A 15,983-nucleotide genomic window follows, 5' to 3' on the forward strand; every position below is an offset into this window, starting at 1 on the left:
GGGAGGCTGGGAGGAGGCGGAAACTTTTTTTTTCTTATTCTCAATAAAAAAAAAAGAAAAAAAAAGGACATTTTCTGAAAGCAGTTAGAAACAGGATTTTGTTGTCTTAGGCACCAACTTATAACAATTGTGGAAATGTCCAGTCTCCCTAAAATGTGAAGTTAGCTGTGTTTTTGAAAACAGTAACAGTGACATGGACAGTCTGAAGTGCAGACTGTTGATGGGGGCGCAGTCTGCAGCCCCCCCAGGACAGCAGCTCTGAGCACCCGCACACGCACAAAGACAAGCTCCTAGGGTTGGGCTTTGGAAACTTAGGGCTCCCTTCAGGGCAGCGAAGTAGATCAGTTATTTTAGTCTTAAACTTCACTGTGGGCTTGGAAATAGATGTGATTTAAATGACTCACTTTCTATGATGTCCTGTATTACAGTATAGGTGTGATTTAAATGACTCCCTTTCTATGATGTCCTGTATTACAGTAGGAATGCCTGAAGTCTGAAATGTAAAGTCCTGAGAAAGCCCTAGGGAATCACTTTCTGAAACGTGGGAAGGTGACTTAAAGAATCTAGTGAACAGATCTGACTGCTACAACTGCCCTCGTGCATGCTCTCCTGGCTTTTAAGGAATGGCACAAGCTCTGCTCCTCCAAGTTCATCCTTAACTGGAGAGATGGCTCAGTGGGTAAAGCACTTGGCACACATGCAACCTGAGTTTAAATCCTCAGAGCCCACGTGAAGACAGACACTGTCGCACACGTCTGTAATCCCAGTGTTTCTGTGGGAGATGGGAGTTGGAGGCTCTATGGGAGGGCCAACACCCAGACTTGTTCCCTGACCACCCTGTGTCGAAGCACATACACCCCGGAAGGTGTACAGTTGGGTCCACACACAACTGTGTGTGTATAAACAGGCATACACCAAGCAAGCATTCACAAATAAGAGCACTGCTTGTGGTCTTCAGGACTAGCAGCATATGCAGCCATGCCATAGAGACCTCAGCTTTTAAGGTGTTTTAGTTTTCTCAAAAAGAAAATCCCCAAGCACAAGTGTATTCAAGGTCAGGCTGCGTTGGACTGAAGCAACGTTTGGTGTGTGTGTGTCTGTGTGGTAGTGTGGGTGAGTGTGCGTGAGAGTATGTGTATGTGGTGTGTGAGTGTGTGTGTGTGTGTGTGTGTAAAATGAAGTTTAAATGCTGTCAATTTAACTTTGACAGTATATCTAACCGAAACAAAAGAGATAATACCAGAGATTAATTAAGAAACCCTCAGGGGCTTCTAACAGCTACTTAGAATTTTGAGTGTACCTGTTTGTAATCCTTTCCCCTCAGAGTCCCTGATAGCATGATTGTTTATGTTGAAAGGCAGCTGGATAGACTGTTACCCCTCTCTGAGTCTCCCCTCCCCCAGACTTTATGATTAGCGTGTTCTTGACGATGTGCACATTGATAGATTTCCTAGAGGGCCGCTGTTGAAACTGTTCCTAAGAAATATTCATGTTCTCTTACCAGGGTGACCACAGAAGTTACAATTTTATGCTTGAGTTACTTCAATGAAAGGATTACTTAATTTAGTCATTTTAAAAATGAAAATACAGTTGGTCTGAGAGTAGTGGTGTTTAAAAATGGAAATACAAAAAATAATTACAGAGACTTGATCTTTTACGTCATGACAGGATGCCATGTGCTGATGTTAGATCATGTATGTTATTTGTTGAGCTTCACAGATTAAGAATTACACTTCTGCTTCCCAAAGCAGTGGCAGACAAGACCTCGTCTGCTGAAAACTAATTAGGTCCGAAATCCTGAATAAAACATTTTAGTTTGTTCCTAGGCTTCCAGGAAGTGAGTAAAATCATCTCAAAGTCCAGATGTCTGCCTCAAATAAAGAAAGAAATGGGATCAGATAGGGCCAGTGTTAGACTTTGGAGCACAAACAGGTAAGTGGGCTGAGCAAAGAGCGAGAGAGAGCAGCCGTGTTGTCATGTGGGGATGCCGGGGAGCGCTCGAAACTGCAATGGAGAGACCGACACCAGAGTCAATAGCAAGAGAAGGACACTGGAGCTGACTCTGACATTAAGCCCAGACCCTCGAAGAGAGCTACCGTAGTTCCAAACTGATGTCTTCCCAGTGACTAGCATAAATTCCCGTAGCAAACCACTCATAAGCCATCTTACTGGATTCCACACACATAATTAGGCAGTTGATGGAACACAATAAAGGCCAGTAAGCCCTTGAGAAAGTAAGCCATGTGTATTAGAATCGCCACAGAGAGAAGAGCTGCTCATGAAATACTTAGAGAAATATTTAAAATGAAAATAAAGAGCAAGCAACAGAAGACTATCAGGAATGACCAATAGTTCCTGTTACCAATCACTAAGTAGATTGCCCTATAGCAAATATGGATTGGAGACAGCAAAACACAACCCTGAAGAGGGAAGTAATGACCTTGGGAATAGGAGTAAATTAAACAGAGGAAGAAGAAAAGAAAGGAAGGGCTTTAACATATAGAAAATATAAGAGTTGTTTCAAATATTGAGGAAGTTCTGACCTATATCAGATGAGAGAGAACACAGGGAACGAAGCTCAGGAGAAAGTAAGGGTAGCTAGGCTCCTTTCCCGGATGCTGAAGCTATGAGTCTGCTGGGGAAAGTGTAGTATGGCCAAGAAGGATAAATAAAAAGAAAACCAGTGCTTAGCTTTAAATAGGAACTCTGTAGAAAGACAGCGGCAATTTAAAAACAGCCTGATAGGAGAAAGATCACAGAGGAAGAAATGATCACTTCCTGTGCAGGGAAAATAAAAAGTCTTGGGACATTATATTTAGGGCTGGAGAGCTGCTGCCTATCAAGCAGGGAAGTAACAAAGGCATTTCTAGTTAAACAGAGGATGAGTTTATCAAAACACTTGCAAAATAGTGTTAACTCTGAGTCCACGCCGTAGAAAGATGGTATATGTTCTGATGGCAATTTAAGATGAAAGGAGTCAGTGGCAAAGGTGTTTTAGAAAGTCTCACCTGTTTGCAAAGAATGCATTTTTCTCTAAGCGATCCATTAAGAAATCATAGAATTTTTAAATAATTGAAAGAACAAGAATGGTGGCCACACCTTTAATCCCAGCACTTCCCAGGCAGAAACAGGCAGATTCCTGAATTCCAGGCCAGCCTGGTCTACAGAGAGCTCCAGGACAGCCAGCGCTGCCCAGAGAAACCCTGTCTCAAAAAACCAATCTATATTAATTATATATATGCTTATATATGATGATGATGGAAGATATACTATGTTGTACTAGTTTCTCTTGATGAGGTAAAATACTCTGGGGAAAAAGGTGTTCATTTTCACATGCAATTCAAGGTTAAAGGTCATTATCAAAAAATAAAATTAAGGCAGCATGGGTGTGAAGCAGCCAGGCCCCTCACAGTCAGGGGTACAGAGACAACAGCGCTTGCTTAATGTTTATAAACACCAGGCTGTGCCAAATCAGAGTCTCATAGTCAGGGGGTCAAGACAGTCCCCACAGACCTGACCAGAGGCCAGTCTGCTGTAGACAAGGTCTACTGAGACTCTTCCCAGGCAATTCTGGGTGATGTCAAGGCGACAAAACTGACCATCACGTATAGAATTTCATAGATGGAATTTTCAAATCATCCAGCAGCTAATTTCTGTCTTCTAAAGATTATGTCAGAAACAATGTTTTCATGGGACTTTACTGTCCTTAAATCTTTATATTAGTAAAAGCCTGAAAACTGAACTAAATGCCCGTCCTAAATATTTACAGAACAGAAGAGTAAACCAAAAGTAAAGACAGAGCTTGATGAAAAGAGCACAATTCTGTGAATGGGAAACGAAACTAGAACAGGAAGACCAATAGAAAAGTTTTCTTAGCCGGGGCGGTGGTGGTGCACGCCTTTAACCCCAGCACTCGGGAGGCAGAGGCAGGCGGATCTCTGTAAGTTCGAGACCAGCCTGGTCTACAGAGCTAGTGCCAGGACAGGCTCCAAAGCCACAAAGAAACCCTGTCTCGAAAAACCAAAAAAAGAAAGAAAGAAAGAAAAGTTTTCTTTTTGAAAGCTCTTATAAAATCGACTATTCTTTCACAAGTTGTTGAAAAACAAGAGTGTATAAAAGGACAAGGCCTTAAAAGGTGCACACACTTTAGAAGGATTGGAAACAGAATCCTATGAATAATTTTTTTCCAATATGTTTCAAAACCTAGCCAAAATAATTCTCAGGAAAATATAACCTGCCAAAATTGTTTTAAATTTTTAAAAACTCAAATATTCCTAAAGTAGTTAAATTTACGATCTTCTTCTAAGAACAGGCCCATATAATTTTATAGATGGAATTTTCATAGTATTCAACCACTAATTTCTATCTTCTTAAAGAGTTATGTTGTGGGGCTGAGGAAATAGCTCAGTATAGTTCTGTATATTTGTAATTCCATTGTGAGGTAGAGGTAGGAGGATCCTTGGGCCTCACCGGCCACACAGACAGTGCCTAAGGGATGGTACCTGAGAGTCTTCTCTGTTCTCCACGTAAACACACGTGCACTTGTAAATGCCCCTGCACACACACAACACACCTTCACACATAGACTTGTGTTCTAAATAGCAAAGGAAATAGTCCCAAAATCAAAAATAATAGAAGTATTATGAGAGAAAAGAAATTCTAGGGTAGTCTTACAAGTCTGAAAAAGTATCAACCGGAAAACTGACTTGAACTTTTGAGCCCTAAAAGTCATCCTCTCAGGAGCAGTGTAACAGGTGGATACTAAATAGGAAAGCAAATCCCATAACCTTTTTTGGAATAAAAGTAATTAAAAGTCATCTATGACAAGATCGGCAGCCAGATATTCAGGCAGTAATGAAGCTGCAGCAGGAAAGCATCTGCTTCTTAAGGCTGAATTACTAAAGTAGAGTCAAGAGTGGACAATAGTTTGAACCATAGTGTTAGAACAATAGTCCTGACCAGTGTCAGCACTGGAAGCTCCAGAATATAGAGAATAACTAACAGAAAAATGGGCCTGGTCTTAGTCACTATTTTATTGCTGTGAAGAGGCACCATGACCAAAGCAACACATATGAAAGACAACATCTAATTGGGAGCATGTGTACAGTTTTAGAAGTTAGTCCATTATCATCATAGCAAGAAGCATGGTGACACACAGGTAGAGGGAGAGACAGACAGACAGACTCAGGGCTTGGCATGGCATGGGCTTTTTCAAAGTTCCACTCCCTGGTGACTAAGCATTCAGATATATGAGCCCATAAGGTCACTCTTATTCAAACCACACAGACCTTATTCAGACCACAGTAGAAGTGGAAGAAAATGAACGTATGTCTTTTCTCATTGGATAAAAAATATTTATATTGTACAAAATTAAACAGTTTTTGGGGTGCTGAGGATCAAACTGCTAGTCTTCCTTGTGCTGGGAACAGAATTTTCCAAATATGCGGAATATCTACTTCTGTAGAGGAATGCTACCCTTGAGAGCAAATGGGATGGGTTCCCAAAGCAAGACTCACGCGAAAGCAGCTCTCCACACTCGCACCCCCAGGACGCCCTCCCATCGATAGACAGAGCATGGCTCAGTTCTACACAAACAGGGGAACAGTGGAGTAGCACCGTGGTCCAGGGACTCAAAGTCAGCTGCAGCACAACCACACAGCTGCCCTCCTTAGCATGCTGGGAGCGGCATGCCCAGAAATTGCACACAAAGCAGCTCACACAAACAGAAGAGAACCCATGCAAAGTGGGGTTGGAAGCTCCTGCCATAAACAAGCAGTCCTGCAACTTCAATGCCTTCTGCTCTTCTGTACTAAAAACCTGGTTTTCCCTCTACTCCAAAGATAAAGGGAAATTCTTTCACCACCCAATCCCATCTTCTGCTACATGAGCAATGCAAATACTAAAAAGACAAAGGGAAAATGAATTTATGTAAAACCCACATTTAATATGCAATAACTTTTTAAGGCTTTAGTTTTAGCTTTAACTGTGTGTCTATGTGCCTGTGAGTGTGGGCTTGTGTTTATAGGAGGATTGGCATCTCTGCATCACTAGAAGATCCCTGTACCATAGCCAATGTGCACATGTCTATTTCTTAACATACCAGGGGAAATGGCACGCTTTGGGTTAAGAGCCGCTGCTCTAACCACATGTTTTTCTCTTAAATTTAAAAAATGTGAGAGAATTAGAATCCTTTGGTTTAAAAGTCTCAAAGGGGACTTTACCTGAAAGTCATCTGGTTTCATGTTGGGGTCCTGCTCTTCTATGAAACCAAATTACAGTAAGTTTAGTATAGAATGAGCCTTCTTGTCTGCTGCAGCAATTTTTATTAATGGCCTATTTGTTGAAATGAGGAAGCTAAAGAATATACCTAGCCATTAGTGTGCGTTTAACTTTGACGACTTGCATGGGGCAGTATTTTAGCCATGTTAGGCACACAGTTCTGTGGTATCCATGCCAGTCACAGGGCCACACAGCCATCCATAGCTTTCCCGTCTTCCCGAGCTGAACTGCACTTCCGTGTGAGCTATGTACATTGCCCTTTGCCATTTCCCAGTCTTTTAGTCTGGGGTTTATATCTTTTCTTCTAGAATGGGCACTTAATTGAGCTGCCCCGGCCACCAGTTTTGCATTGGGCATGACAAGGATGTAGTGTAGATTTCCTGCTTCAATTCTCTGTAAAATAAAAGAAGGACCGGAAGAAGCTCGAGGCGGAACATGCACTCAGAATCCTAGGGGTTTGTCGTCCTGTCCTATCTGAAAGCAAGTTTTGAATTACTCTATATGTAACTAATATTTTTGGCATAGTCATCCTATTTTATGTGCAAACAAATATATGACTTTTGTGTCTCTATGTTATTAGTTTTTATAACATGTAGCTAAGTTATATAATTAAAAATACCTGAGTTTGAACACAGCTGTAAAGCATCCAGGTACCCAGCTGAACTGATGGAGACAGAAACCTGGGACATCTGGAGAGCCATCTCCTTGCTGTGAGCACTTCAAGTGAAGTGCACTGTTGACAATATGATCTGGCAAGTTGAATATTACATTAAACTAATAGATTAAAAGTAGCACTATATCTGTGTTGATTAATTTTATGTGACAGCTTGATTAAGCCACAAGGCACCTAGACGTTTAATTGTGTGTCTCACAGGGCTTTTCCTGATGCCATCCGTACTTGAGGGAGTGGACTGAACAGAACCGACTGGCTTCCTTCATGTAGCTGGACCACGCCCAGCCAATCAGAGACATGAGTGAAACAAAAAGGTTCAATACTAGGGATTTTATCTGCCCGACTGCCTTGCTGTGTGATGTTTGATCTAAACATCAGCTTCTCTGGGTCGACAGACTGTCTGAGGCACTCACTGCTCAAAACATTTAAGTCTGCTTAATCCTGTGAGCCAACTCCTTGTAATAAATCTCTGTTTATATATTTTCAAGTGTGTCTGTTAACAAGCATCTTTACTGTTTAATCTTATTTTGTATTTTATTATTTATTATTATGAAATGTTAAGAATAGAGGAAGCTGAATGGAGCGTATGTAGAATCCTAATGTTTACAACATCTCTCTAAACTGAAACTTACTCCAAAACAGAAATTGTTTTAAACAGTAGTACATACTACCACTTTTTAATATGTAATAATACATACATATGATCCCTCTTGAGGCCATTTTTAATTATATGGTTAGTGTTCACAAAATGTTAGCAATCTTTCTTTGAGAGATTCTTTTCCTCTTTGTAGCATTTTATATTGCCTGACATTTAAAAATGAATATTTAATCATTTTACTAAACAGAGGAAGTTCCTCTGTAAAACATTTGAGAATCTTTGACAAAGTGACTCAAAAGGTCATTAGATTCCAAAATTACTGCTGTGATCTATTTGCTGTTAGTTTTCAGTAGACTGTTACCCCCTTTGGGGGTTTCCTTATAAATCCACAGCGTTTCGGATGAGACTTCAAGACTGACGTTGTCATCAAACCTAGAAAGTCAATCCACTTGTAGTGGTATTAGGGATATATGTTGGTCCTGGCTGTCTTGATTCATTCACGTTACTACAACTTAAATTACTATCACTTAACACCACAACTGTCTTATAACAATTAGCTGTCTTATAGTAGGAGAAATTTATCTCATAGTTCTAGAGGCACAGAAGTCCATGACTTGAGCATAAGTAGCTTTGGTGTTGCATTGGAGCCATGTTCTGGACCATGGATGACACTTAACACTGTGTCTTCATGGCAGAAGGAGTAAAGGGATCTCTCTAGGGTCCCTTATTGGAACACTAATCCCATTCACAAAGCCTCCGTCTTCATTTCCCGATTACTTTCCAAAGGTCCCACTCCAAACACCATCTCTTGAAGGATGTCAATGTATAGAACTTAGTCACAAAATAAAAATAACAAGAAAAACATCCATATTTTGTTTAAAACTCAAGATAAAGAGCTTTTTCCTTATAATTATTTCCTTCAACTGAAATCATTTCCACACAACATAAGTAAAATTAGAACTACAGAAGAAGGGCAACTATTGGTTAATTTTACTAGGATATGTAAAAAGGTTAATTATGGTGTGCACATCTTGAAGATCCTCTTGCTGTGTGAGCCATCTCCAGAAATACTTGCCATAGAACTGAAATAGAAATGATTACATGAGTAAATTACCACCCACACTCCTCGCAGGCATCATTTCGTACGGAAGCCTTTTCTCTTTTCAGGGAGTAATGGTTTTGCATTTTGCTTCTGACGGCACTCTAATTGCTAAATATAATAGGGGCATTATGCTAAAAGGTAGAAAGACTCCAAGTGAGAAGATAAGTCGAATAAAGTAAACTCATCTGCCAATGACTCTTTAGAGCGTGCTCCTCTTTCCTTCCCGCTGTCCCCCAATCCTGAGCCTACACATAACCGCAGAAACTGAAGAGCACAGTAAAGAAACCTAACAAGGATTCTAAAATTCCACTAGTTATGGCATCTTAACTATGACCTTCGGCCACATTCAGCCCACTGCTGATTTTCATAAATAAAATATTATGGGAAAGTAGCAAAGCTTGTTTATTTACATAGTGTTTGTGTTACCTATGACAGGCTAATCGTGTAATCTAAAGCCAAAAACATTTACTTTCTCACTATTGACAAAAAAGAAAGAAAGAAAGAAAGAAAGAAAGAAAGAAAGAAAGAAAGAAAGAAAGAAAGAGAAAGGAAGAAAGACAGGAAGAAGAGAGGAGGGGAGAGGAGAGGAGCAGAGAGGGGAGGGGAGGATAGGAGAGGGGAGGGGAGAGGGGGGGGGGGGGAGAGGAGAGGAGAGGAGAGGAGAGGAGAGGAGAGGAGAGGAGAGGAGAGGAGAGGAGAGGAGAGAAGAGAAGAGAAGAGAAGAGAAGAGAAGAGAAGAGAAGAGAAGAGAAGAGAAGAGAAGAGAAGAGAAGAGAAGAGAAGAGAAGAGAAGAGAAGCTGTTGGCCCAGTCCAACCCTACTCATTTAAGTGAGACTTGTCCTGAAGAAGGAGGCAGCTCACAGTTACACATTCTGACGGCAGCATGAGAAGACAGCACCTTTACCCACTCCTGCTCCAACCAAAGCGTCGGAGCTGCAGAGAAGGACATTGGTGTAAGCTTGCATCTCATTACAGTTTTCAAAGATCCCTTTCAAATGGCACAGGCACCCCCAAATAAGTAATAAAACATAAATGCGCTTTGATGTTAGTCCAAAATGTATAGATGGCATATTTTCACACACTTATGAAGTATACCAGTAGCTTTTAAGACTGGGGGCTGTTTCTACAATACGACCATGGATGAAAGAATTAGTAGATTTTTTTTTCCTTTCAGAAAAAATGCTAGGATTATATCAGTTAGTATTTTGTGATGTGCAAAGCCTACAAAAGAACATGCTTGGTGACAAGAATTCGTATTTTCTCAAGCTAAATTCACAAAATTGTCAAAAGTGTGTGAGCATGTATCTGTAAGTTTATATGTTTTTTAAAACACATTTTATATACCCATGTTTAAAATGAAATTATTTAATAGTGCTAGATAACCCTTAGTCTCCCTTATTTATACGTAAAGGAAAAAATAATTATTTTGTAAACAGGAACCCAAGTTCTGTTGTTTTGGGTATAGCATTGTACAACAAATTAAAGTCTTTTCACAAGATAGACAATTATTTTATCCTTTAGTTCTTTATCGATTCTCTCCTTTCCGCCAAGAACCAACTGTGCTGAGACTACTAATACACCAGGTAGAAAGCAGACCTCAGAGTCTGATTGGAAGTGACTATAATATCACATAAAGCTGTGCAATACAAGGTCTGCAGGGTTGGACGGGGTGGATGGGCATTGAAAGACTATTTGAGAGAGCCTTGAAAGGACAGGGACTTGCCATGTAGGTGCATACACTGTAGAAAATGAAGCATCAATTTTCATGTTGATGCACTTGGGAGAATTTTCAAAAATTAGTATATATTCATGTGCACTATGGTGGGTTTCATAAATACATTTTCTCTTAAGTATATCAGGTACTTTGATCACATTTGCTCCATCATGCCTTCTCCTCCCTCCCCTTATTCATTCCCATCAGACCCCTTCCTTGTTCTAAATATTCCCCCTATTCTAAATATTTTCATGTCATGCTTGTAATATGTGTGTGTGTGTGTGTGTGTGTGTGTGTGTAATATGAGATCCTCATATGAGAGCAAATGTGCTATTTGTTTGAATCTGGCTTAATTATTAATCAATTATTATCCCTAGTTCATCTATTTTCCTGCCAGTAGTGCAACCTCATCCTTTTTTATGGCAGAAAGATCACATCCCCATTGTGTATATATACCGTACCTTCTGTATCTTGGGCTGATCCCACAACCTGCCTATCGTGAATAGTGCTACAATAAACATGGGTGTGCAGGTGTCTCTGCATGTACTGATGTATATTCCTTTGGGTTTATTCCCGGGAGTCGTGTATACAGATCATGGAGCAGTTCTTTTTAGCATCCTGAAGAATAGATATACTGCTTTTCTTTCTTTTTTTCTTTAAAGATTTTATTTATTTATTGTGTGTACCGTATTCTGCCTGCCTGTATACCTGCAGGCCAGAAGAGGACACCAGATCTCATAATAGATGGTTGTTGGTGCTGGGAATTGAACTCAGGACCTCTGGAAGAGCAGCCAGTGCTCTTAACTCTGACCCATCTCTCCAGCCCACTGATTTTCATAGTGACTAGACCAGTCAGCATTCCTATTAGCAATATATAAGGGCTCCTTCCCCTCTCATCTTTCCTAATATTTATTGTTAGTTTTTTTTCATTACTATGGTTATTCTGTTGGGTATGAAAAAGAATCTCAAAGCAATTTGATTTGGTTTTTTTTTCATGGTTAAGGATAGTTAACACTGTTTCATATATTGAATGGCAGTTTCTATGTTGTATTTGAGAACTGTCTTTTAATTTCTGTATCTTGATGTACACTAGATACGAATCTCACTTCAGATGACAGAGATTTTCTTGGGAGAACTTCTTGAGCCCTCTGTCTTTGTTCCTTTAGCGTGTGTCTATCACGGGGATTTTTCCCTGCTTTACTTTTGAGCAATGCAGTAAATGAATGAGGATGAGGGCATGAAGGAGTAGATGCATGAGTAATGAGACTTAACTAACACGGAAGGGGCAGGGCTGTGAACTACGCTGAGCTCAGAGAACTCCTTATACAGCTGGATGACTGGACCTGGTAAAGAAAACAAACATACTACAAGATGAGACTAGAGATGAGTAAACACATATGGGAAGATTAGAGAGTAACCTATACACCACTCCATGTTCTGAAATATACTAAATATTTGAGCATTTCCATGTGTCAATCCTCTGCTGACTAATATATGCCAATTTCTTGTTAGGCTCCCAAGTTGACCTCTGCGCTTACTGGGGCTCACTGTTACACTGAGGGAATAGATATGAAATAGGCTCTGGATACAGGCTGTCTGAGTTTTAGTACTAACTGGGAGGTGATGGAGGTGGGTCTTGTATCTTATCTGTTGCTTTTATTGGTTAACTAATAAAGAAAACTGTTTGGCCTGATAGGACAGAAAATAGGTAGGCGGAGTAGACAAAGCAGAATGCTGGGAGAAAGAAGCCAAGTCAGGCAGTCGCCATGATTCTCCTACTCCAGACAGATGCAGGTTAAGATCTTCCCTGGTAAGCCACCTCGTGGGCTACACAGATTATTAGAAATGGGTTAAATCAATATGTAAGAGCTAGTCAATAAGAGGCGAGAACTAATAGGCCAAGCAGTGTTTAAAAGAATACAGTTTCTGTGTAATTATTTCTGGGCATAAGCTAGCCATGCGGGCGGCTGAGTGCCGGGGATGCAGCCCTGCCGCTCATAACACTACAGGGAGGTAATAGAGACTAGAAGTGGTTGTGAGGATTAGAATGAGGTGAGGTGTGAAACCACCTAGCACACAGAAATGCTAGGCAAACACTCGGCGCTCTGATGACAGGGAAGACAGACATTGGACAGGAACTAAAATGGAGAGTTGCAGGAAATGAATACTGCAGCATAATTCAGAGTGCCGTAATGTTAATGGTGGTGGGCTACCAGCTAGATCTGAGGTTCAGGGACTCCCCTGTCTCATGAAAGAATAGGTGGATCTGGATCTGCTGATTGAGCTATTGAAAAAGACCATGTGTCATTTATTCATGAGGCAAACATCAGACTTTAGGACTAAAGAAGGAAACAATTGAAGTTGAGGAGCCATCATGGACCAGCAGAGATCAGAATGTATAGAAATGTGGTGTATATAGTGGTATATAACAGAAATTCCAGAAATTTAGAGGTGGAGGTAGGAGGACTAGGAACTCACCTTGAGTTATATAAGACTGTCTCAAAAATCAACCAATTAATAAATAACATAAGCATGAATGAAGGCAACCCATTTAAACAAACAAACAAAACATAACCAGAAGGAACTCCAGGGCTAGAAACAGGAACCCAGAAGAGAGTGAGCAAATAACAGTTGTCAGGGAGACTGGTCACAAGGGAGGTGGTGACCCTGTAGAAACAGGAGAGAAAGGTGGCCATGGCCAATGGTTTCGAGTTCTACTTCATTTTTAATACGGACTGAAAATGGTCTATTTGCTGTGACAGTTAGCTCATCTGACCAGTGTCATCTCATAGTCCTAACGTGGCCATGCTGGTTCCTACATTTCCTACCCTATATTATAGCAAACATGAACATGTACAAAATTCCACATTAAATATCTGTCTCCATGGAGAAAAGGATGTGTGGTAGACATATGTTCATATCCTATAGCTACTGCTAATGAATGGTTTTGTCCAAGCCTTTGTCTAGTAACTCCAACACCATCAGCGGAGCTATCAAGACCAGAGACCAGAGATCATGACTGTGGGAGAGGAAACACCGCTATAGCAGTTCACAATACCATGTGCTGGAAAGCATCACAGGTACTCGGTGGTGGTGCACAGTATTATGTGCAGGCCTATGGGGGGTTGGCCCTTGATTCCTTTATGAACCAAGAGGCAAGTCCTCTGGGAATAAAATATCCACCTCAGTCAAGCAAATTGATTTGTCAAAAAGCACCATCTAATAACTTGATTTACATGGAGATGATCAGAGGTATATGGAAAATGTATCTACTCTTTAGGGCCATTTGGGGCAGCATTAGTAAACCATGGCTCTAGTACTAAATGGTTTTTCTAATGTCCCCAAAGAGCAAATGCAGTTGGGCGGTAGTGCTGACACCTTTAATCCCAGCACTCGGGAGGCAGAAGCAGGCAAATCTCTGTGAGTTCAAGGCCAGCCTGGTCTACAAGAGCTAGTTCCAGGACAAACAAAACAAAAACAAGAAAAGAGTGAATGCACCCTCACCCACAGAGTCTCAGATGGTCCCCATGGCTATCTGCCTTCTGACATTTGCCCTCTAAGATTATAGATGCTTTTTAACTACTAGATCATTGGCCTAATTCCCACTCTACAGAAAAGGAAATGGAAATTTATTCTAGGTTACTTGGCCAGTTAATGGCAAAGCTTACATTAGATATTAGCCAGTTAAACTATAGCTAATAATTAGCATTCCAGTGATCACCTCAGTAATACTTGTCTCCAGAATAAAATTGTTCGTAGAAAAATAAACTATGAAGAGGACCCCTGGTTACAAAGGGATTGATTTGAATGGTCTTTTGCAGGACAGTTTTAGTTGGGGATTTTTGTTGCTGTTCGATAGTTGTTAGTTATAAACATAAATGAAGACTCAAAATGATAAAGGAGAAATGAGGGCTATAGAGATGGCTCAGAGGTAAAGAGAACATACTACTTTTGTGGAGAACTTGAGTTCAGTTCCCAGCATGCCCATATCAGGTGAGTCATAGATGTCTGTCTCTCTAGCTCCAGGAGGATCTGATGCCCATGATCGCCTACCGCCCATAGCCTCCTGATGCCCATGATCTCCTGATGCCCATGGCCTCCCAATTCCCATGATCTCCTGATGCCCATGGCCTCTCACTGCCCATGATCTCCTGATGCCCATGGCCTCCTGATGCCCATGGCCTCCTGACGCCCTTGGCCTCTTGACGCCCATGGCCTCCTGACGCCCATGATCTCCTGACACCCATGATCTCCTGATGCCCGTGGCCTCTTGATGCCCATGGCCTCCTGATGCCCATGGCCTCCTGATGCCCATGGCCTCCTGATGCCCATGACCTCCTGATGCCCATGACCTCCTGACGCCCATGATCTCCTGATGCCCATGATCTCCTGATGCCCATGATCTTCTACCTCTATGGCCTCCTACTGCCCATGGCCTCCTACTACCCATGATCTCCTGATGCCCATGACCTCCTGATGCCCGAGATCTCCTACTGCTCACGGCATCCAGCAGCCCCTACACTCAAATATACATACCCTTATATACCCATAATTAAAAATAATAAAAAGAGTCTTGAAAGGGAGAGAGGAATTCTTTCTCAGTAGATGATAGGAGTCGTGTGAGTTTACTTACCAGGCTCACACACTGAATATGGTGGGTCATCTTTGGAGGCATTACTCAGAATAAAACAAGTATCTCAGAGCCACATAGAGAATGGGGAACCACAACTCAAGGGTGCTTGTTTTGGAAATGAAGAACAACAACAAATAAATGGCTCCAACTTCTCACCAAGCTTTTTGCCCTGGGCTTATAAAACCTGAAAATGCCCACTGGCTTGATGACATCCGGCCTCTCAGGCCACTTGCAGAAGAAGGAAGAAAAATTGTATCACACACGGCTATTGTTCTAATACAGGCTTATTACCACCCAAAGTCACCACTGCTTTGCAAACCGCTCAGCGACTAAGCCTCCGCCCTTTTAGAAGAACAGATGTGTGAGGACAAAAGCAAGAAAAATGAGTTGCCAAATGGCAAGCATATGAGGCTAGAGGAAAGCCTCTCATCCTCCCAGGCTCTGTACGAGCCAAGAGCTTCCAGGCACTGCAAACGAGGTGCACATTTATAATGTCTTTTCTTAGAAGGATAAAAGTAAAAGCTGCAACTTTTTCAGTTATGCTCTGTAAGCACAATTAAACTTTGACATAGCTGCTGGTTCTTGCTTGTGTATTATGATTGCATTGCATACAAAGACAATGTTGGGTGTGAGTTTTTTTTTTTTCCCCCTAAAATGGTAGATGTTTTGTTTGTTTGCTTTGTTTATGTCAGTAAACCAAGAATTCGGGAGGATCTGGTCTCTGAAGTTGCATGGACATCTTGTTTGTTTTGTTTTGTTTTGTCACTATGATTAAATTTAGGACCTAAGCACCCAGAATAGCCCATTTTAATAAACACTGGGACCTCCCTGTGGATGTGACACACACAGAAACAAGCCTGGATGAGGCCGAAGGGGTAGCCTGAAAAGGCAATTGGGTTTTCTTGTCTAAATAAATGATACATGTGATTATTAATCTAAATAGATAGAAGGGTCCATAAATTATAATTGAATATACAAGTCTC

At 41.1% G+C, this 15,983-nt stretch overlaps 2 protein-coding genes across 2 annotated transcripts in view; one reads left to right on the forward strand and one right to left on the reverse strand.

The window, feature by feature from the left end:
• The window catches only part of Umad1 (UBAP1-MVB12-associated (UMA) domain containing 1), a 190,221-nt gene extending 182,849 nt beyond the window's left edge, over nt 1-7,372 (forward strand). Inside the window, exon 5 of the mRNA XM_050162305.1 lies at nt 7,154-7,372. Within this exon, the coding sequence (XP_050018262.1) occupies nt 7,154-7,181 (28 nt within the window). The 3' untranslated portion in view covers nt 7,182-7,372. The remainder of the gene's footprint in view (nt 1-7,153) is intronic.
• The window catches only part of LOC126513754 (60S ribosomal protein L23a-like), a 313,598-nt gene that overhangs the window by 211,524 nt on the left and 86,091 nt on the right, over nt 1-15,983 (reverse strand). The window lies entirely within an intron of this gene.

The sequence above is a fragment of the Alexandromys fortis genome, unplaced genomic scaffold (assembly GCF_014885135.2).
Source record: "Alexandromys fortis isolate MF-2015 unplaced genomic scaffold, M_Fortis_MF-2015_v1.1 scaffold_110, whole genome shotgun sequence".
Lineage (NCBI taxonomy): Eukaryota > Metazoa > Chordata > Mammalia > Rodentia > Cricetidae > Alexandromys > Alexandromys fortis.